The 23,587-nt window shown below is 43.4% G+C and overlaps 2 protein-coding genes across 2 annotated transcripts in view; one reads left to right on the top strand and one right to left on the bottom strand.

Moving 5' to 3' along the window:
• Positions 1–23,570, bottom strand: part of LMTK2 (lemur tyrosine kinase 2) — a 174,876-nt gene extending 151,306 nt beyond the window's left edge. The window contains exons 1-2 of the mRNA XM_067705467.1: positions 23,432–23,570; positions 14,691–14,778 (exon numbers count right to left, since the gene is read on the bottom strand). The gene's annotated coding sequence lies outside the window, so the exon portion shown is untranslated. The remainder of the gene's footprint in view (positions 1–14,690; positions 14,779–23,431) is intronic.
• LOC137206652 (oncomodulin) lies at positions 8,097–11,088 on the top strand. The gene is made up of 4 exons (XM_067705544.1): positions 8,097–8,159; positions 8,726–8,858; positions 9,293–9,402; positions 10,823–11,088. Exons 1-4 carry the CDS (start codon positions 8,099–8,101, stop codon positions 10,846–10,848), a joined length of 330 nt encoding a protein of 109 aa, XP_067561645.1. The 5' UTR covers positions 8,097–8,098; the 3' UTR covers positions 10,849–11,088.
• Positions 23,571–23,587: the final 17 nt, after the last annotated feature.

Genomic DNA, 23,587 nt, shown 5'->3' with positions numbered 1-23,587 from the left:
CATATTTTTGGGCAGCATATTCTGATCCCCTTTAGGGCCGGGATGACTTCTCTTTCTGAGCTCTGAGGTAATTTTCCTCATTCAGAGGGTACAGCCTGGTTCTGGTTAAGCATCTCTCATCACAGCCCTGCTATGAACATAGGCAGCACCCCAGCTCAGCATCTGGGTCTCCTCTGGTGGAAGTCCACAGAACCCCATGATCATTCAGCCCAGAGGACAGAGAGAGGCTGCAGCTGGCCATGCCTGATCCCACCTCTTCCACCCACCACACCTCAAGGCCAAAGTCACAGGGCAAGACCCTCCGTCCTTCTCTGCTCAACCTTGGGGGAGTAGCAACCACTTTTTTTTTTTGGCTGCATTGGGTCTTCGTTGCTGCACGCGGGCTTTGTCTAGTTGCGGCAAGTGGGGGCTACTCTTTGTTGCATGGGCTTCTCAATGTGGTGGCTTCTCTTGTTGCGGAGCATGGGTTCTAGGTGCACGGGCTTCAGTAGTTGCAGCCCGTGGGCTCAGTAGTTGCAGCACACATGACCTAGAGCACATGGACTTCATCAGTTGCAGCGCCTGGGCTCAGTAGTTGTGGCTTGTGGGCTCTAGAGCGCAGGCTCAGTAGTTGTGCTCGTGGCTTAGTTGCTTGCAGCATGTGGCATCTTCCCGGACGAGGGACTGAACCCATGTCCCTTGCATTGGCAGGCGGATTCTTAACCACTGCGCCACTGGGAAAGTCCCACAACCACTTTTTAAAAGTAAACTTTCTATTGAAGTATAACACAGGTACAGAAAAGTGCTCAATGCATTTCTATAAAGTAAACACACCCATGTAACCAGCACCCAGATCAAGAACCAACACATTATCAACACTCCAGGATCTCCTAACCCCCAGTTACTGTCCTCTCCTTTTCTAGCGCTTTGTACGAGTTTCGCCTGGAATGTCTTTGTTTTAAAACAGCAATAACGGCAACAACAACGCCCACCATTTATTCCTCATTCACTGAGTGCCTGGCCCAATGCCAGGTGCTTCCCATGGATTACCTGTCAACAACCTATAGATGGAGTAGGTTGTATTATTATCTCCACTATAAAAGGGGGAAATTGAGGCTCGGGATAAGAGACCCGCTCAAGTCCATTCGTTCCAATGTACTTATTGAATATTTACAATGTGACAAGCAAGGTGCTGGTGAGAGACTGAATATAAAAATGGAGGGCTTCCCTGGTGGCGCAGTGGTTGAGAGTCCGCCTGCCGATGCAGGGGACACGGGTTCGTGCCCTGGTCCAGGAAGATTCCACATGCCGCAGAGCGGCTGGGCCCGTGAGCCATGGCCACTGAGCCTGCGCGTCTGGAGCCTGTGCTCCGCAACGGGAGAGGCCACAGCAGTGAGAGGCCCGCGTACCGCTAAAAAAATAATAATAATAAAAAAAAAAATTGACAATGGTCAGAGCACATGTGAAAACAGAACTCTGACCCGCCATCCAGGAAACCAGCCCATAAGTCAGAGCTGTAGGAAGTCAGAACACTGACCCGCCACCCAGGAAACCAGCCCATAAGTCAGAGTTGTAGGAAGTCAGAACACTGACCCACCACCTAGGAAACCAGCCCATAAGTCAGAGGTGTAGGAAGTCAGAACACTGACCCGCCACCCAGGAAACCAGCCCATAAGTCAGAGGTGTAGGAAGTCAGAACACTGACCCGCCACCCAGGAAACCAGCCCATAAGTCAGAGGTGTAGGAAGTCAGAACTCTGACCCACCACCCAGGAAACCAGCCCATAAGTCAGAGGTGTAGGAAGTCAGAACTCTGACCCACCATCCAGGAAACCAGCCCATAAGTCAGAGGTGTAGGAAGTCAGAACACTGACCCAGCAAGTAATCCAGGAAGCCAGACTAACCCGTGTGACCATCGGCCCAAAGCAATGGGGACGTGACTACTAACTGACAGCTCCCCTCATTTTTGTTCCTGCTTCCAACGTAGGACCAATCAGAGAAAGCCAAATACACTCCCTGACATACTCACGTAGGGTGTCCAGCTTCTACTAGCCTGCCTCCGGCTTCCCCACTGACAGCCTCCTACCAGAGCATATCTGAGCCTTCCTTGTTTTCCACTATAAAGCTTTCCTGGGCTTCCCTGGTGGCGCGGTGATTAAGAATCCGCCTGCCAATGGAGGCGACATGGATTCGAGCCCTGGTCCGGGAAGATCCCACATGCCGCGGAGCAACTAAGCCCGTGCGCCACAACTACTGAGCCTGCGCTCTAGAGCTTGAGAGCCACAACTACTGAGCCTGCGCACCACAACTACTGAAGCTCTCGCACCTAGAACCCATGCTCCGCAACAAGAGAAGCCACCACAATGAGAAGCCCACGCACCGAAACAAAGAGCAGCCCCTGCTCGCTGCAACTAGAGAAAGCCCGCGTGCAGCAACCAAGACCCAATGCAGCCAAAAATAAATAAATGAATAAATAAATTTATAAAAAATAAAATAAAATAAAGCTTTCCTGCTCCTCTGCCTGCCTTCGGGGCTCTGCCAAACACAAGTGATGGTGATCGACTCCCTTGCCTCAGGATGCTCTGAAGAAATAGCCCTTGCATGTTCTCATTTGGTTGGTCTTTGTTTGTGTCCACATGGGGAAACAGAGTTGAACAAACACAGCCCCTGCCCGTGCCCTCATGCGTCTTAGTGGCCAGTGGGCAGAGAGACACTATTCAAGCAATCACAGCAAGTGGGACCGTGCAGCTGTGATTTTGCTATAAGAGAGAAGCATGGTGGTTCAAATGCCTGTGAAGTGGGGGGTCTGACCTGGTCTGGGAGTCAAGGAAGGCTTCCTGGAAGAAGTGACACTTGAGCAGAGATATAAAGGCTGTGTATGAGACATCTATGGCAAGAAGAAGGAGAAGAGTTTTCAGGCAAAGTCAACAGTACAAAGAGGCCATGGATGGCAGAAAGGTAACTCGAGGGACTGAAGTGGGAGACAGTGTGAGATGAGGCTGGAGAAGTCCTCAGGGGACAGATCAGGCAGGGCCTTCAAGGCCATGGGAAGGACTTCTGTCTTTATTTCAAAAGCAAGTGGAACCCAGTGAAGGACTTGTGGTTTGGCGGGAGAGAGGGATGGGGAGCCATGTGCTTGAAGTTATAGGTTGAATTGTGTCCCCTCCCCGCAAAAAATATATGCTGAAGTCCTAATCCCCATGCCTCAAAATGTGACCTTATTTAGAAATAAGGTCATTGCAGATATAATTAGTTAAGATGAGGTCATACTAAAGTAGGGTGAACACAATCCATTATGACTGGTGTTCCTCTAAGAAGAGGGCACAAAGGGAGAAGATGGCCATGTGATGATAGAGGCAGAGATTGTAGTGATGCAGCTACAAGCCAAGGAATGCTGAGCACTGCCAGCAAAACCAGAAGCTGGAAGAGGCAGGGACGGATCCTCCCATAGAGCCTTTCAGAGGGAGCATGGCTCTGCTGTCACCTTGATTTGGGCTTCTGGCCTCCAGAACTTGAGACAACAGATTTTAAGTCACTCAGTCTGTTACAGCAGCCCTAGGAAACTAACACAGGTGGGTTTTTAGAAAGGTCCACCCAGTTAGGTTGGAAGGGGAACCCAAGGGGATGAGGCTTGGCCAGTTAGGAGTTCACTGCAATTATTCCCCAAAGAGATGATGGTGGCTTGGACTAGGGTGGTGACAGTGGGGCATGGAAAGAAGATGAAGTTGAGAAATGTTAGGAGGTGACATCCATTGAGAGAGTATGGAAGTAGGTCAGCTGTGCTTTTATCTACAGTGTCATAAACACTGAAAAAGCCTCAGACACTTCTGGGAAATTAGTCACCAGCAAGGCAGGTGGGATTGGGCATAAGCAGTGATGACATCTCGGACAGGCCAGTGGGTCAGGAGATGGGTCAGGCCAGTGTGGCTAGAAAGATGACATCACAGAGCTACACAATCAGCAGGTGTGTGGGCTCAGAGTAGAGGAAGTCTGCAAGATTAAGAGGCACACCAGGGATTTGGATTGAAACAGGTGACTGGGGACAGCATCAAATATCTGAGACAGAAGTGTGATCTCAGAGTCCAGGGCCCTTGGCAGTAGCAAAGTCCAAATACACAGCCTGGCCAGAATCGCCAAGTTCCCTGCTCCCTGCTGCTGGGCTTCCCCACTGCAGACATTGCTAGTCGACCCAGGCATCCATTCCTTCCACTCTGGGAAGTCCCTACCAACCGAGTGGAATGCATACACAAATGAAATACTCTTGCAATCCCAGGACAGGGGTGGGATTCAACAGGGGACTCTGAGACCTCTCTGGACACTTGCAGACCTGCACTTGGTCCTTTGATCCTCAAAAGAACGCAGGGAGCTTGACGGAGCAGACACTTGAATTACTCCTATTTCCCACAAGAGGAAATTGGGACCCAGAGTTACACAACTAATAAAGGAGAGATCTGGGCTCAAATTAAGGTCTTCTACCTCTAAAGCTTCTTTCTACTCTTTCCCCGGAGCAGTTGTGAGTTGGTGGCCAAAATAAGGAAGATTACTGAATCAACATTTTTTATTGCAGTAAAATACTCATAACATAAACATTACCATTTTAACCATTTTAAGTGTACAGTTCTGTGGCTTTAAGTACACTTACACTGTTGTGCAACCATCACCACCATCCATCTCCAGAACTTTTTCATCCTCCCAAATGGAATCTCTGTCCTCATTAAACACTAACTCCCCCTCCCCCTCCCCCACCCCACCCCCCGGCCCCCACCTTCTACTTTCTGTCTCCATGATTTTGACTCCTCCAGGGACCTCACATTAGTGAAATCACAGACTGTTTGTCCTTCTGTGTGAGTCAACATTTTGACCCCCAGATTGCACACAGTGGAATTCAAGTCAGAATCCTGGTTACACTGTTGATTCAGACATCATGTTTACTGGGTCTCTGTTATCTTTAGTTTCTATCAGAAGAACAGCATGAAAATCTAAAGTGTCTTGGTTTAACCCATATACTGTTTTCATTTAAATGAGCAGATTTTTTAAAATGTCTTTATCTCTGTGGACAGTTGTAAACCTTTCCACAGAAAGAAAGGACTCGGCCAGTTTCTATGGCAACTTAATGTCACCAACCTAATTTCTTGAGACTTATTTTCAGAAACTGTTTTTTTAAAGGCTGGGCAAGTGGATGCTGGCTGGTAATCTTGTTTTCAAGTTCTTTTTTGCTGTTTTTATATATCTATTCATCAAATAATTTCCGAGTACCTAACTAGGTCAGGCATGTGCTAGGCGTTGGGGCAACATCATGTGGGCAAGACAGAAATGGTGCTGACCTGAGGTTTGGTAAGTTAAGAGATGCTGTAGGGACATAGAAAACCAACTTATGGTTACCAAAGGGGAAAGGGGGGGAGGGATAAGTTAGGCATTTGGGATTAACATATACACAATACTATATATGAAACAGATAACCAACAAGGACCTACTGTATAGCACAGGTAACTATACTCAATATTTTATAATAATCTATAAGGGAAAAGAATCTGAAAAAGAATATATATATATATATATTAAAAAAACTGAATCACTTTGCTATGTACCTGAAACTAACACAACATTGTAAGTCAACTATATTTCAATAAAAAAATAAAAACCTTATAAAATGCAAAAATAATGCTGTAGATGTTCCTGAGAGAAACTTTTCATTGATGACACTAGCAAAAGTACAGAGCAGGGATGGGGGTAGGGAAATATATCTGGGATCAAACTGAAGATGGCTATCCAGGTTGTACCCGCCGGGGAAGAATCTGAGGCCCTTCTCTAAAAAAATCACTGAATAATTCTGTTTGCAACATGGGATCAGTTTTGACTTTTAAAAAACTTGAATTCAGCCTCAAAAAAAGAAGGAAATCCTGTCATATGCTACCACACGGATGAAGATTGAGGGCATTTTGCTAAGTGAAAGAAACCAGTCACAGAAAGACAAATACTGCACGATGCCACTTCTAAGGGGCATCTGAAGTAGTCTGACTCTTGGAGACAGAAAGTAGCATGGTGGTCGCCAGGGGCTCGGGGAGGGGAAGTGGGGATTTCTTGTTCAACGGGTACAGAGATCGGTTTTGTCGGATGAAAAAGTTCTAGAGATCTGTTGTCCAACCATGTACATGTAGTTAACGCTACTAAATGGTGTGTACACTTAAAAATGGGTACGATGGTAAATTTTATGCTATGTGTTTTTTTACCACAAATTTAAAAAAAGAGTCTAGCACAGTGATGGCCACATAGAGACTCTATAAATGTTTGCTGAAAGTAAAAACAAACAAACCAACAAAAACAAATCATGAGGTCCCAAGTCCTGGCCTCATATATTTTCTGCAAATTTTACCTATGGGGTTGGGAATGGTTGGTTGTTTTCCTCCTTTTTGCCTTTTTAGTGTGTGCAATTTAAGATATAGCTGAGAGCAACATGGATGCAACTAGAGATTATCATACTAAGTGAAGTCAGAAAGAGAAAGACAAATACCATACGATATCATTTATATGTGGAATCTAAAATATGGCACAAATGAACCTATCTACAAAACAGAAACAGGATCATGGACATAGAGAACAGACTTATGGTTGCCAAGGGGGAGGAGGCAGGGGGAGGGATGGAGTGGGAGGTTGGGATGAGCAGATGTAAGCTTTTATACGTAGAATGGATAACCAACAAGGTCCTACTGTATGGCACAGAAAACTAGATTCAGTATCCTATGATAAACCATGATGGAAAAGAATATTTTAAAAAAGAATGTATGTATAACTGAATCACTTTGCTGTTCAGCAGAAATTAACACAACATTGTAAATCAACTATACTTCAATAATAAAAAAAAAAGACACAGTTGAGAAAAACCAAAGTCAAGACTTTTTTGGAAAGTCATCTAACCAGTGCCATCCCCTGGGCTGGACAAGTCCTTCGTATCCATGTGACACTGACTTCGAGTCTGTCAGGCCTAGACTGAGGTCGGCCTCACGTGTCCACAGTTTCAGAGGCTGACCACAGACCTGCCTCTGGCAGCAGCTTCTAACATCTGGGGGGCCTTTTTCAGTTTACAGAGCACCCCCAGATGTGTTTACCTCACTTCAACCACTGTCTCCTCTTTACCAGGCCTCTGGTGCCTTTACACTTTGCCAGCAGGGTTGGTTTGCAGAATCGAAACCTTCCTTAAGGCTTGTTGAGGTTTGTTTTTGAAAATTTGCTGTTCCCACCCACATTCCCTTGCGATATAAATAGAAAAAAAAAAGAGGTTTAATTAGTAAAGCAAGACATCTGAGCTACGTCCATCTGATCCTTGAAAAGGAAATCTGAGAGGTTCTTACTATCGCTTTTTCAGTCCTATATAAGGTAGGTCAGTAAGGCAGCAAAACCGCATCTGTTTTTTTTTTTTTTTTGGCTCTTTCAACTCTTTTCCCTGATTCTTCTTAGAGGAAAATCTAAAACGGTGAGTAGCTGGTGGACCTACCAGACCCCAGACTCTTCTTTCTTACACGCATTCATATTAGGTTGGTGCATGCTGTGCTCAGATTCTCTTTTCCCATGGAGTTGACACATGGATGGATTTTGATCTCTGGTAGATGGGTTTTTTGATGTCTCTGATTCCCATCCTTCAGGACAGATAGCAACCCTTCCATAGAAAGTCTGCAAGCAGCCCAAGCTCTATCCTTCCCTAAATGGAATTTGCAACACTGCCTTTCTCTGGCTGGTGTGTTAAAATGCTATTGCATTTGTAACATGGTTTACTTCTGAATGGTTTGTAGATGCCTATGTAAGTGGTCGATGATGTAATTATAATTTTTACAAGAAAACAGAATCGAATTGTTCTTTAGGTTGTATTTTTAAATTACATCTTTAACTCCATTCAGGAGAGGGCACTGAGACACAGGGGACTGGGATCTTCTTGATATTTGGTTTTTATTTGGATATTCTGTCCCAGCTCTTAATACAATACTATGCTTATCGCATTTTAAAATTTTTCAACAAATTTGCATTTTCTGTGGGCCTGGGGGTGGGGGGGTTGTGGTCCCCCCAGACGTGCATGTTTCTGCTTGCCATTCACCACATCTTGTTTATTCTGTGTGAACAGGTGGAAAATGAGCATCACAGATGTCCTTAGTGCTGATGACATTGCAGCAGCCCTGCAGGAGTGCCAAGGTAAAGTGGAAACAAGGCAGGGGTGGGTTTCTCTCACGTACCTCTACCTCCCGAAAAGCTACAAAAATTAAAATGTGAACTTTGCTGAAAATTCACGGGATCAGAGAAAAACTTATTAACTAGATAACTACAAAGATAAAAATATGAGCTCTGAACATACGATCACATTTCTGTAAGGTGAAAGAAACTTACTAAATGTGAAAAAAAGGAATCGGTGGATGCCACGCAGCCTGTTTGAATCCCATGATTGCACTTCTCCCACCAACTAGACCAGTGATGCTGGCATCTTGGATACACAGCCAGTAAAAAGAGCAGGGGGAGGCACAGAGGAGAGGAGGCGAGAAAAGGGGAGACGGACAAAGTCAAGTGGAGAGGGAAAGCTGGGAAGGGGGAAAGGAGGTGAGAGCACAAAGCCATCCAGTCTTGGCTGACTCAAAATCTCGGGCCCTGTAGCTCAATGCTATTAGGAAAAGTAGTATTTTTAATAACCTATGTTTTCAGCACTTTGGCCCAAAGACAGAATGCAATCCAGTGAGCATCAGAATAACCCATTCTCTGTTCTTCAGACCCGGATACTTTTGAACCCCAAAAATTCTTCCAGACATCGGGCCTCGCCAAGATGTCAGCCAGTCAGGTGAAGGACGTTTTTCGTTTCATAGACAACGACCAGAGTGGGTACCTGGATGAAGAAGAGCTGAAGTAAGCTTTGTCCTAAGCCCGTCTGGCACCCCAACATTGCTAGCTGGGGCTGGGGTGTAGTGGGGGCCAGCCTCCTAAGTATCCTTCAGTGTCCAGCCATGAGCAGATCCTCATGAAAGGGAAGAACATGAGTCGGTGGACCACATATCTACCCACGCAAAACACTAAACATGGGCACCAAAGACTGTGGGTGCAAAAATTCATTAGTCTTAGAGGTTTTCTTGGGCAAACGGACTTATAACAAAATCCTGGAAAGATGTTTTAAAACAAAATGCCCACCGTTAGTCTCTACAATGAAGGAAACCTTTGCCTGCTAAGATCTTGACTGATCATTGCAACTGTTGGAACAGACGGTTTGCTTCAAGAGAAAGGGGTGAGCATAGAAATGTGTGTGGGTTTTCAATACAGTCCCCTCAATCTTTATTATCCTGTAGGTTTTTCCTCCAGAAGTTTGAGAGTGGTGCTAGAGAACTGACCGAGTCAGAAACCAAGTCCTTGATGGCGGCTGCAGATAATGATGGAGACGGGAAAATTGGGGCTGATGGTATGTTCACACCTGTACACGGCATAAGAGACTTTAGCTCAGGCAGCATCTGGGGCAGGGAGCTTAGGCCATGAGATCAGACAGATATGGGTTAAAATCCCCCTTTCTTAACCTTGCTGAGCCTCAGTCTTCTCATCTGCAAAATAGAACTAAAGTGAGGATGCAAATGATGTATGTCAAGACTCTGGCATGATGCCTGGGGATGTACCATAGAAGCTGGTCCCACTGGTCACTGTCTATGAACCAGAAAATACTCTTCACCTGACCAGGATACTAGCTACTTTCCTGGCCAATTATTTGCAAGACACCCTAATGCACCCTGACAATAATGTAAGGAATCTCCACCAGTGGGATGTGAGTCTCTCTGAACAAGGGAAGGACTGACATTCTCAAGTATGTCTCATAGTAAAGAGTCTACTGACTTGAGTAGGAAAGCCTCTTAGCTTTCAAGGGTTTAAACAAATACATTTTACTGGCAGTAGCCCGAAATATTAGAGAACAAATAAATCAACCATCATTTATGCAGTCTTCTGTATGCAGAGCCTTATATTCAAATTTTAGCATAACTGCATGGCTGTAGGATTATGTTTATCTGATTTTGTCATGTTGCTTACATGATTTTCACCTACTTTGTGCATGTCAGCTCAGGAGAACTTACATGTGGTTCTTATGGTGGTACTAATTAAAATGTAAAACTGCTACTTTAGACCCTCATTTTAAAAATCTATTCAAGATGATACCACTATAACTTACTACATGGGACTTAACGCACCTTGTATGGATAGGTCAGAAAAATAACTTAGGTAAGGGAAAGTTGATTTATTTAAACCTAACCATGAAAGACTTCCAAATAAGCAAAGCGTACCGATAAATATAAAGCAAATACCCAGTTTTCAGTTTCAGTCTGTAGCATCCACACCTTATTACTATTATCTTTTAGCAATATAAATTTGGGGGGTAAGCTTAGGGTTCAGTAAAGAAAAGTTAGTTCAAAGTCCCGCTCTATTAAATGTTTCCTAAATATGCAATACATAGCTACTTAATAGAAAAAGAAAACCTCCCATTTCTGTCCTGAATTGACCAGACAAAAGGTTGAGTGAGCACAGATTGTGATGGGCCACTATACTGAATTCACTCATTGTCAGAGAGAAATAACTGGGTTGGCAAATTCTAACACAAGGAGCTCTATCGAAAAGCTAAAGATGTTTGTTAGATTAGGCAGGAAGATGGAATGCTGCAGAGTGTCAGGACCGGTGGGCAGTGACACCTTTTCTTCCTTTTGTGCCCTTGGAGGGGGCCATGCCCATCATCTGACAAACTGCTTCGTTCCCTTTCCTCTTCAGAACTCTCATTGGCCATAGCAAGTCTGTAAAGTACCAAGCCATCCTGGCTGACCCTGTTCTCACCTCTTCTGTTCTAGAATTCCAGGAAATGGTACATTCTTAAAGGGCCCAGACTATGGAGATAGAATCAGCTGGAAGGCCTCCAAAGCCCCAGGAACTGGGACACCCCGCATCCTCCCCCTAATTTATTTATTAATTTCCCCCGAAATGCTTCTGCAATTTGCCCATTGTTTTAGTGAGGTCATAAGACAGTCATCCGTGACTTTTTGGTGGTGGGTATGCCCTGATGACTCCTGTAAGATCCTCAGCAGACAAAAAATGCCTTTTAACAAAATCATCCAATAAAGACACCTTTCTCATCATCTGCTGATGTGTGGGTGTGGTTTTTTTTCCTCCGAGAGGTAGAGGGATGAAAGTAGTTTGGAGACCGAAGACTTTTAGGAAGAATTCTGGTCTTACCGGGCGTCAGGCTAGGCTTTTCTCAGCGATTTATCTGAGTCGGAAATGCCTATGAAGAGATTTTAGCCAGCAGAAAGTCATGCTTGCTTATGTGTTTTCTGCTACTGGGTGTTAGATTGCCATAAGCGAGATTTAAGTTAAAGCAAATAGTACAAGACAGGAAAAAGTGCGAGGCTACCTTGGCCCTAAAGCTAAGGAGACTTGCTATGCTGGTTGAGACAGGCAGACATATTTTGAAGCTTTTTTTTTTTTCTTAGAAAAACAAGCTATCAGACACTTGCCGACTCTGACCCATTCTCCTGTCTCCCCCCTCCCCCTCCCTTTCCCCTCCCCCTTTTCCTCCCCCACTCCTCCAGTTCTCCCTACCCCTCTCCACTTTCTCAGCCACTACTTTCCTGGCTCTTATTTGATACCACCTGAGCCAATTACACCCAGAATTGTCCGAACATTTGAGGCGAGCCTCAGGGTCCCATTACAGGACTTTCATTAGGGTGGGGCAATCTCAAGCCAGGAAATTCTCATTAGGCTGATTTCCAGGTGGCAGGTTCAAGCTGTTCTCTTGGGCTGACCCCGGGTTGAGGACTCCCGGGAGGAAGCAAGGCATCTTCCCCGGAGCTCGTTTAAAAGCTCGCACTTTTTACCCCAACACACAAGTTAACAACGCCCTGGCCTCTCCTGGGTTTGCTGCCATCCTGCTAAGTAGCTTAGCAACTCTGAACTCCTGTTTTTTGGAGGGTTGTGGCAGAGCAGCTTTTCAAAGTGCGGGACATGTACCACGAGGGGGCCTCAAGATGATTTTAGGGGGACAGGGGTCAACACTGTTAAATTTAATAACCGTGTATTTATTTTAATAGGCATCAGGAAAATAAAAGTAGCACAAACCTGATTTCAATATCGCCCCTTTAGAATGAGGCTATTAGACATTTGAAAGTGTATCGATTTGAAGATTTGAAGAATATTAAGTCACGTTGAAGGGACAAAACCCAAAAAGGTCGTTTTCAGATAAGTCAAACTGGGGAAATCTAGCCTGAAAATGAAGCGCTCTTTGGGGAGAGCCAAAGAACGGAGCTGTGTCATTTCACGGCTCTCTTTTCCCCTCTCCCGGTACACACCTGTGCCTTCATGCTCTCCTCATTCCCCGGCCATCTTGGCAGGAATTGGGTTAGTTCCTCCCCACCTCTAGCTTCCCTGGGTGTGTGACAATGTCCCCCACGTACCAGCAGAGGGCTTTCCGGGCCAGTACTGATGACCTAAGAGCCCTGATTCCTAAAACAATCCACATGTTGCCTTCACCGCCGCAACATGTGGACACTCTGATCCTCCTGATATTTCTATTCACTCCGTTGGCCCTTCCCAGCTAGGGGCTCTTCATCCCAACAATTCTGAAGGGGAACACTTGAAATAACTCAGCGTGATCCTGTAGCCCTCTTTCCACGGGGCTCTGGCTACCATATGCCTCGGAGAAACAATGTGAATGATGATGCTTTTAAATAATGGTTGTGAGCTTCTAATTGCCTAAGCAATCCATCACCCACTGGAGCAGCAAAGGCAGCCTCACAGCATCTAGGTAATGATCGTGGATTTCTGTTATTTCTTTTCTGTCACTCAGGAGGGGACCTGTATGGGAATAATCACTGGAGGGGTTATTTGGAGCACCCAGGGGACACTGTGTCATTGGATGGTACTGATGTTCTGAATGTCTTGGGGAAATTGCTTAGAGGATGGATGTATACAAAAGGATGAATCGCCACAAATTTTTCATACATAGAATGACGGTCGGTTATTCATGAATTGTGTTCATTCTACTGTTTCAAAAGTACAATTCAAATTATTTTTGCCCATTTCAATTACATCACTTTTTCATTCTTCTAACCCAGTCTGAGGAATTTAATTTCAGTCTCTGTCAATGGATAATAAACAGCAATCCAAAGGAGCCATCTCTCCATATTTCACACCCAAAAACTGTCAGCTGGTAGCTTACATGAAACAATAACCTCGTGTGGTCCTGATCCATACCCATTTTTAATTATGTTGTTTGCAGCTGGGGTGTCTGGGGCAGGGGTGAGTATTCTACTCTGAATGCAGGTAATAACAGCTCTGGCATTTGAACACATCTGTGAATTCGCACTTTTCATGTTGGGGGTTATTTTTCTAAGTTGAAATTTTGTAGCAACACTAGCATTTCCAAATTTTAGGGTTAAGTATAATTTGAAAACAAAAATTGTTTTCAAAAATCTCCCTAGTTTTAGTGATCATGTAAATATAGTACAAACAACTAATTTTTAAATGGGTTCTATTCAATATGTGCCTCATGGAAAAAAAAAGTGAAAGGACATATAGCAAAATGTTAACAGTAGTTATCTCCAGCTGGTAGGATTACAGCACAATGAGACGAGCGTGAAGGCTTTTTCAGTGGGGGAGCATAGTAACTAGAGAAAACAAAAAACAGACATGTAGAATTCACCCGATCAACCCACCTCAAGAAAGCATGTTCTCAGCAGTAGAATGATGTTATTTTGACTTTGAAACGAGGGCCTAGATTGCCTAGCAGGTCACAGAGCTGAAAAACCTGGTGTCTCTTATTTTCCCTAATTGCTAATAAAATAGGGTGGCAACAGTGGCTTTAATTTGGACTATTTTTACTTAACTATAATTTTAGTTTATAGTTTGGTAGTTATAATTTAACGGAACACGATCGCAAAGTCAGCTTCGTGAATGTGCTTAATTGTTGAGACTAATGAAAATTATTAAAATACTTGAAATGTTATTTAGTATTTTGCTTCAGCCTCTGCACATTTTGAAATAAGTAAACAATTTTTTAACGTATAGGTTTTCACAGTTCTTTCCAGCTCGAACTCAAAGTGTAGCAAAATGGTGAAGATGTGAAATATTTGTCTAGTTGTTCAGGTTTACAAGCTACATAGTTAATTCCATGTAACGACTGCAGTTTAATTTTGTGTAATGAGTACTCGGGAATCCAATTTCAAGCAAAAACCTATCTTATATCTCTTCTGCTAATGTTAAGGTATGGTATTACTTTGCAAACACTTAAGAAGACAGATGAAATTGGAATCACCGGGATCGTTTCCATCTGGCCTGTTAATTTATTCACTGGAAAGGCTATTCATTTACATAATGTTTTAACTGGTTCCAAAAAGTCGACTTTTTTTGGAAGCGGGTGGATTTTGACATCTTTTTCTTATGGGTTCTACAATGAATGTAGATGGATTCACACCTTAAATTGTAAGGTATTTCAAACATACATCTGAGACTACACAGATATGTAGCAAACAACTGTGTACCTACCGCCTCACTGTATCAAACCTCGGCGGGAACTATGTGGTTGCTCTGTAATATGTCATCTTGCTTAGGCTGTAGGTATCTGGTTAGGGTGGGCCGCAGGAGACATCTTGCCTGGGATTAGGAGGGTGAGAGTGAAGCAGCCACGGTACTGATGCTCCAGAGGTCGGTGCGGGGGTAGCTTACCTGCTGGCTCCCCTCCTTGCTGCGGGGCCCTCCTTCTGCTCCCAGCTCCAGGTGCACTTCCTTCTGTGACAAAGGACACCAGCCTTTCCTGAAGGACATCAGAGTTGGGAGCAGTGAGAGACTGACATGAGTTCCAGTCTGTCCCTAGGGGTTCCAGTTTGTCCTCCCCCTCCCCCTCTTTACATCCATCTTCCCTTCCTGTCTGCTCTGAAGATTTCAAGCTTCAGCATCAGATGAAGGCAACAGCTTTATAGAGACTATTGAACCAGACCTCACAAGCTCATAGTACCTGTAATACATACATTTATATATATCACTGTATATATTACATGACTACATAATTGCATAATACCTGTAATTCATATCTAAAAAGTTACATTATATATAATATATATATATTTTTTCTAGATGGTTCTCATTCTCCAACTGAACACTGATTTACCAAATTTCCTTCAGGTTTTTCTTTTCTTTTTTTTTTTTTTTGCGGTACGCGGGCCTCTCACTGCTGTGGCCTCTCCCGCTGCGGAGCACAGGCTCCACTCTGCGGCACGTGGGATCTTCCCAGACCGGGGCACGAACCCGTGTCCCCTGCATCGGCAGGCGGACTCTCAACCACTGCGCCACTAGGGAAGCCCTAGGTTTTTCATTTTTTAATAAAAAGAATCACACATTTTGGAAGATCCTTTACAGGTGATCACAGGAGGAGACGGAGATCGAGGACAATTTTAACTGCAGGAGAGAGATGTACCCTCAGGATGAAGGTCACCTCTGAATGACACAGTCTCTGGGCTCTAAGTCAACAGAGAAAAGATCGATTACTTGACTCATGGGTCTGTTACTTCTGCCAGCAGAGAGGAAGTGGCTCTTTGTACAGGTGGCCTTGGAGGTGTATCTCATACCCAGACCTCTACCCAGCAGTTTCCTCTTGCGGCTCAGTACTGAGATGAGTGTAGGGAGGAGAGAACTCAGTAGAATGTCTGATCAGCCTCTACCCGAGCTCTGTCTGCACAGCATGCAGCAGACAGCACTATGAAGAGGAAAAGTCCGTTTCTCCATCCTCCCTGTTCCTACCTCCATAACTGATCCATCATTACACTTACACTGTGTCCTTTGAGGCAGGCATTGCATTGCACAATAGGAACAAGAGGATGACTCCAATTGGGTCCTACCATTGACAAGCTCACTTTTCTTGTTAGCAGGGAGACAGACATATGTGAGAACATGTCTAGAACCTCCCTCCTTGGAACTGTGCCTTCTTACCTGGAACTGTGCCTGTATCTTATTCCCCTGGAATTTTGAGTCCACAAATTCTTTTTCTTTTTTTCAGCTTTATTGAGGTATAGTTGACATTTAAAATTGTGATATATTTAAAGTATAGAACGTGGTGATTTTATATATGCATGGATTGTGAAAGGATTCCCACCATCAAGTTAAGAAACACATCCATTGCCTCATATATTTACTTTTTTTTAATGAAAACACTTAATTCTACTTTCTTAGCAAATTTCAATTATACAATACAGTGTTATTAACTATAGTCACCATGTTTACATTAGATCCTTAGACTTTATTTATCTTATTAACTGAAAGTTTGTACCCTTTTACCAGCCTCTCCCTATTTCCCTCACCACCACCACCCAGTCCCTGGCAACCATCGTTATTCTACTCTGTTTCTTTGAGTTCCATTTATTTTTTTAAAAGTTTCCACATATAAGTGATGCCACACCCTATTTGTCTTTCTCCGTCTGGCTTATTTCACTTAGCATAATGCCCTCCAGCCTCATCCATGTTGTCACAAATGGCAAGATTTCCTTTTTTCTCATGGCTGAATAATATTCTATTGTGTACATATATGCCACATTTTGTTTATTCATTCATCCATTAACGGACACTTTGGTTGTTTCCATACCTTGGATATTGTGAATCATGCTGCAATAAACATGGGAGTACAGATATCTTTTCTAGATAATGATTTCATTTCCTTTGGATATATACTCACAAGTGGAATGGCTGAATCACACGGTAGTTCTATTTTTAGCTTTTTGAGGAATCTCCATACTGTTTTCCACAGTGGCTGTACCAATTTACATTCCCACTCATAGTGCACCAGAGTTCCTTTTTCTCTACATCCTGGCCAGCATTTACTATCTCTTGCCTTTTTAAAAATAAACCTGACTGGTGTTAGGTGATATCTTATTGTAGTTTTGATTTGTATTTCCCTGATTAGTGATGTTGAGTAACTTTTCATGTACCTGTTGGCCATTTGGATGTCTTCTTTGGAGAGATGTCTATTCAGATCCTTTGCCCATTTTCTGTGTTACTTTTTTTCTATTGAGTTGTATTAATTCCTTGATATTTTGGATATTAACCCCTTATCAGATGTATGGTTTGCAAATATTTTCCTCCGTTCCGTAGGTTGACTTTTCATTTTATTTATGGTTTCCTTTTGCTGTGCAGGAGCTTTTTAGTTTGATGTAGTCTCATTTTTTATTTTGTTGCTTTCTCTTTTGGTGCCAAATCCAAAAAGTCATTGCCAGGACCACTGTCAAGGAGCTTACCCCCTGTGTTTTTCTAGTAGTTTTACTGTTTCAGCTTTTAAGCTCAAGTCTTTAATCCATTTTGAGTTGATTTGTGTGTATTGTTTAAAACAGAGATCTATATACATGGGTTTATTTCTGGGCTCTCTATTCTGTTCTATTGATCTATGTGTCTGTTTTTATGACAATACCATTCTGTTTTTATTCCTATAGACTTGTAGTATAGTTTGAAATACGGAAATGAGATGCCTCCAGCTTTGTTCTTCTTTTTCAACATTGCTTTGGCTATATGGGGTCTTCTGTAGTGCCATATGAATTTTAGGATTTTTTTTTTCTATATCTATGAAAAATGCCATTAGAATTCTGATAAGAATTACACTGAATCTGTAGATCACTTTGGTAGTATTGACATTTTAGTAATATTAATTCTTCCAATCCATGAACACAAAATATCTTCCATTTAGTCTTCTTCAATTTCTTTCATCAATGTTTTATAATTTTAAGTGCGCAGATCTTTCGCTTCAGTTAAATTTATTCCTAAGTAGTTAATCCTTTTTGATACTACCGTACATAGGATTGTTTTCTTAATTTCACTTTCTGATATTTTATTGTTAGTGTATAGAAACACAACTGATTTTTGTGTATTGATATTATATCCTGCAACTTTACTGAATTTGTTTATTCTAACAGATTTTTGGTAGAGTCTTTAGGGTTTTCTTTATATAAGATCATGTTGTCTGCAAAAGAGACCATTTTACTTCTTCCTTTATGACGTGGATGACTTTTTCTTTTTGTTGCCTAATTGCTCAGGCTAGGGACTCCAGTACTATGTTGAATAAAAGTGATTAGAATGGGCATCCTTGTCTTGTTCCTGATCTTAAAGGAAAAGCTTTCAGCTGTTCACTGTTGAGCATGATGTTAGCTGTGGTTTTATCATTTATGGGCTTTATTATGTTGAGGTACATTCCTTCTATATCCAGTTTTTTGGGAGTTTTTATCATAAAAGTATGTTGAATTTTGTCAAATGCTTTTCCACCATCCATTGTGATGATTATATGACTTTTATCCTTCATTTTGTTAATGTAGTGTATCATATTGATTGATTTATGGATGCTGAACCATCCTTGCATCCCTGGAATAAATTCCACTTGATCATGGTGTATGATCCTTTTAATGTACTGTTGAATTTAGTTTGATAATATTTTGTTGAGGGTTTTTTGCATCTATGTCCATCAGGGGTATTGGCCTGTCATCTTTTTTTCTTGTAGTATCTTTTTCTGATTTTGGTGTCAGGGTAATGCTGGCTTTGTGAAATGAGTTTAGAAGTGTTTTCTCCTCTTCTGTTTTTTGGAAGAGTTTGAGAGTATTGGTATTAATTCTTTAAATGTTTGGTAGAATTCACCAGTGAAGCCATCTGGTCCTGAACTTTTGTTGTTGGGAGGTTTTGATTACTAATTCAATGTCCAAATTAGTAATTAGTCTGTTTTTTTATTTTTTCATAATTCAGTCCTGGCAGGCTGTATATTTCTAGTGACTTATCCATTTCTTCTAGGTTATATAATTTGTTGATTGTTCATAGTAGTTTCTTATGATCCTTAGTATTTCTATATTATCAATTGTAATGTCTTCTCTTTCATTTCTGACTTTGGGTCCTCCTTCTTTTCCTTAGTTTAGCTAACAGTTTGTCTATCTTGTTCATCTTTTCAAAAAACCAGCTCTTAGTCTCATTGGTATTTTCTATCGTCTTTTTAGTATCTATTTATTTTCAATCAGACCTTTGTTATTTCCTTCCCTCTACTAAATTTGGGATTAGTTTGTTCTTCTTCTTCTAGTTCCTTGAGGTTTAAAGTTAAATTGAGTTCTTTCTTTGTTCTTATTATAGTTATTTATTGCTACAAACTTCCCTCTTGGAACTGCTTTTGCTGCATCCAATAAGTTTTGCTAGGGTATGTTTCCACTGTCATTTGTCTCTAGATTTTTTTTTTTTTTTTTTTGTGGTACACAGGCCTCTCACTGTTGTGGCCTCTACTGTTGCGGAGCACAGGCTCCGGACGTGCAGGCTCAGCGGCCATGGCTCATGGGCCTAGCTGCTCCACGGCATGTGGGATCTTCCTGGACCGGGGCACGAACCCATGTCCCCTGCATCGGCAGGTGGACCCTCAACCACTGCGTCACCAGGGAAGCCCTCTCTAGATTTTTTTATTTCCCTTTTTGATTTCTTCTTTGACCTACTGGTTCTTCAAAAGCATGTTGTTTAATCTCCACATATTTGTGAATTTTCCAGTTTTCTTCTTGTAACTGATTTCTAGTTTCATACCATTTGTCATTGGAAAAGATGCTTGATAGGATTTCAATCTTCTTAAATTTATTAAAACTTATTTTGTGGTGTAATATATGATCCATCCTGGAAAATGTTTCATGTGTGCTTAAGAATGGTTATTCTGCTGCTATTGGTTGGAATGTTCTGTGTATGTCTGTTAGAGCCATCTCATCTAACATGTAGTTTAAGTCCAATGTTTCCTTATTGATATTCTATCGGGATACAGGACAGTGAAATTTGTCCAGAGGAGCCTACTCCCTCTGCACTGAGCCCAGGAGTACAGCCACTAGGAGGTGCTCTTGAATCGTTTAAAAACTGCTTTTTGTTTGATGTGGTGCTGTGGGACTTGTGAATGTAAGCCTGGTTGGCTATCAAAGCCAGGTAACTTGGGGGCCCACACTTGGGTGGCAGCTGTAAATGTTGGGGCACTAGATGTGTGGACAAGGTCCTCCAGGAAGAAACGGTGACTTGGTTTCATTGTTGGAGGGAACCAGTGGGAAAGTCAGGGAAAGCACCCATCAGCTATTTGGGGCTTCAAGGAGGACCACAGCCAGCCTTTAGATGAGTGCTAAATTAGAAGCAGACCCTTAGGCAGCAGCTTGGAAAGTATGCAGTCAAATCCCTTCCAGGGAAAGACAGAACGATAGGCATTTTTGTCTGCTCCCTCTGCACTGAGCCTTGGGGAAACAGCCATTGCACGTGCTCATGTGCCCATTAAGAACTGCTCCTTTGCTTGCTATAGTCCTGTGGATCTGGTGGATGCAAATCCCACTGGATTTCAGAGTCAAGTGTTTTGGGGGTCAGGCCCTCAGTGAGACTCTTAAAAGTTGAGGTGCTGGATGTGCAGTCCAAACACGTCAATCCTCAAGGAGAAGCTAGGAGTTGGGGATTTCCTCCCAATTGTATGGAGCTGTGCAGGAGGTGGGGCTTATATGGCCAGAGTGTGTCTCAGACTTTGCTGCCCGTTTTGATGTGGGTATTTTCTCATTCACCTTCCGTGTGGGAGCCATTCAGCTAGTTTCTGGATTTCTCTCCGATGAAATGACTGTGTGTAGCTGTATGTTCAGTACATTTGTGGGACAAAGGATGCTCAGGAGCCTCCTACGTCTCCAACTTGGTCTCCCCTTCTGAGTTCACAAATTCTCTGTGCAAAGGATCTAATTTTCTATTTCTATAACTGGACTTAGTTTTGAATCCCCATCATGCTGGGTGACAGAATCATAATTCAGGATGACATAAGGCAATCAGCCTCCTCCTCACCCTTCTTTCCCTGGTTGGAGAGAGGAAGTGGGTACTCCAAAGCCCTTCATGGGAAAGGAGTATCTGGTGCTCAGTCCATACTAGTGACCACTGAGTCATCCTCATTCCTCTCTAGTCTTGTGGGCTTCGGTGGTGGGTCCACCTAGGCCACAGCTAGCTTCTCTTTGTCCTCATCTTATGGCATCTCAGGTCTGGCTTTCTCTGAATTACTTCTGTGCACAAGTAAAACATTTGGTTGCTTCCTGCATCAAAGTAGCGCTTACAGCCTAGACACTCACGTGGCTATGGCTACCCTACTGTTGTTGCATCATGCTTGACACTGAGGGGAACTCTGCAAGGCTTGCCACCTCCCCAGCTCCACAGGGAACAATGTACACATCCATGTCCTCTCTCCTCTGAGATCTCCAAGCACATCTAAGTATCTATCATCATTACTCCTCCCACCTCACACCCAGGCAACACCCTAGGACTGTGAGAGAGGGGGATGCATCACTACCTAAGCTTTCTTGCTTCCTTGGCTTTTGAAACTTAAAAGCATTTTGATTTCTGGTGGTTTTTTTTTTTTTTTTTTTAATCACCTCTCTCCTGTGGCAATCAATGCAACTGAGTGAACGGGGCACAGGAGGCAAAGTAATCAAGGAAGTAGAGGCGTGCTGGGGAGAATGCTATAATGCTATAAAATGTTATCTTACAACATGTACATAGTACTTTGCACTTCATTTGTATCATCTAATGTAATATTTGCAATAATCCTTTGAGGCAGGTATTAATCTCATTTTTCAGAGGAGGAAACTGAGGTCAAAGAAGTTAAGTGAGTAGTCAAAGGTCATACAATTGGTAAGTGACAAAACCAGAACTAAAATTCAGGTGTTCCAACTTAAGCCCTGGGCTCTTTCTACTACTCTTCCAACAGCATTTGTTCTGAGACAGAGGAAAGAATTCTTTAACCTGGAGTTTTCAAATTATGGTCCCTGGAGCCCCAGGGTCCTGTGCAGGTGCTTTAGGGTCTCCCAGGGAGATAGAGATTGAGGGGCGGGTAGCTCCTGGAAAAGGCCAGAGGGACATACTCTGAGGTCTCAATCCTCTCACATTCAACCACAGTAGCTCTGTGTCTATTTAATATATTAGAAGTTCTGACAGACTTTGGGGGGGGATAAAAAGGGGAGAGGGGATTTTGCTACCCTAAAATTCTTTGAAAATTATTACTTTAATGTCAAAACAAGTCTTTCTAACAGGAGAATGTCATACACTAAAGCAAGTAAGGACAGTAATCTTTTGTCGAATAATGATTAAGGGCTGGGAACTACTATACATACAATCATAGTCCCATTTAATTTTTTTTTCTTGCCTGGCACAGTGTGGCTTGCAGGATCTTAGTCCCCCAACCAGGGACTGAACACAGGCCAGGCAGTGAGAGTGCCAAGTCCTAACCACTGGACCACCAGGGAATTCCCACCAATTTTTTTTTTTAACTTATTTATTTTTGGTTGCATTGGGTCTTCTTGCTGCACGTGGGCTTTCACTAGCCGCAGAGAGTGGGGTCTGCTCTTCATTGAGGTGTGCGGGCTTCTCATTGTGGTGGTTTCTCTTGTTGCAGAGCACAGGCTCTAGGCATGTGGGCTTCAGTAGTTGTGGCACCTGGGCTTCAGTAGTTGTGGAACGCAGGCTCTAGAGAGCAGGCTCAGTAGTTGTGGTGCACAGGCTTAGTTCCTCCGTGTCATGTGGGATCTTCCCGGACCAGGGCTCAAACCCGTGTGCCCTGCATTGGCAGGCAGATTCTTAACCACTGCGCCACCAGGGAAGCCCCACCCATTTAATTCTTAAAGTGAAATTCCTACTAGAAAAGCATTTACTGTTAGTTATTTTACATATAAGACACAGAGACTTGAGAAAGGTTATGTAATCAGTCCAAGGATGCACGCCTAGGGAGTGACAGAGCTAGAATAAGTACCCAGATCTGTCTCATGTCCAAATTCCAACACCGCCTCCCTAAACGTGAAGGTCTATTCTGCCAGGCTGGATAAGAAGTCCTGTTTCCAAACCTAATCTGTGAGGGATAACCTAAACTAAAATCTTGAGTTTGGTCAAGCGGTCTGCTGCAAGGGCTTGAACTCCAAGTGCCAGACATAATGAGCCGTTCCAACTGCCACAATTCACAGGCCCCAAAAGCTGAAAAAGGCGACACCCTGCGCTCCAAGGTCTGGGACTGGGCACTATGGGGAGATGCCACGCTCTGTCCCGCTTAGGCCACACACCGCGCCTCGCCAGGTGCAGCAAACTTTCTCCCTGAAGCCAGAGGAATCCGCGTGCGGCGCAGTCCGGACGGTTTGGTTTGATCCAGCGGTCGCCTGAGGTCTCTCAAAGAGGGGGAAAAAAAGCCCACAAATGCCCGGAGGGACCCTGTAGATGATGAAAATGCGCAAGTTGCCTGGCTGAATGCACGACCGCCCCTAACGCAGGGGCTTCCTTTGCACCTTCACACTACCTTCTACAGAAAACTATGTCCGTTTCATTTTTCTTTAAACACGCAACCCTCGCCTTCATCCAGGCCAGAAATCTGCGAACAAACTAAAAAAACCGATTTCACCCTCAACTTGACTCTTACAGTTATAAGAAACACCTACCCAAGACACAAACGGGAACGAACTCACACAGGCGCGCCAGAAGTGGAAGGTGGGCTGCGAATTCTTCTTCCGGGCCGGCAGCGGACACTTCCGGGACGACGGCGAGCGAGGCGGAAGTGCGGTCTCCTCGCGGCAGCTGTATTTGGGCGGGCAGAG

Source organism: Pseudorca crassidens, chromosome 15, assembly GCF_039906515.1.
Source record: "Pseudorca crassidens isolate mPseCra1 chromosome 15, mPseCra1.hap1, whole genome shotgun sequence".
In the NCBI taxonomy this organism is placed as follows: Eukaryota; Metazoa; Chordata; class Mammalia; order Artiodactyla; family Delphinidae; genus Pseudorca; species Pseudorca crassidens.
The sequence above is the reverse complement of the archived record's forward strand: the minus strand, read 5'-3'. Positions and strand labels throughout refer to the sequence as shown.

Bases quoted from the DNA above. Each gene is read 5' to 3' on its own strand.
- LOC137206652 (XM_067705544.1), top strand. From the start codon at position 8,099: ATGAGCATCACAGATGTCCTTAGTGCTGATGACATTGCAGCAGCCCTG. The intron at 8,160-8,725 runs GTAAAGTGGAAA...TCTGTTCTTCAG, and splicing joins AGCCCTGCAGGAGTGCCAAG to ACCCGGATACTTTTGAACCC. The intron at 8,859-9,292 runs GTAAGCTTTGTC...ATTATCCTGTAG, and splicing joins CTGGATGAAGAAGAGCTGAA to GTTTTTCCTCCAGAAGTTTG.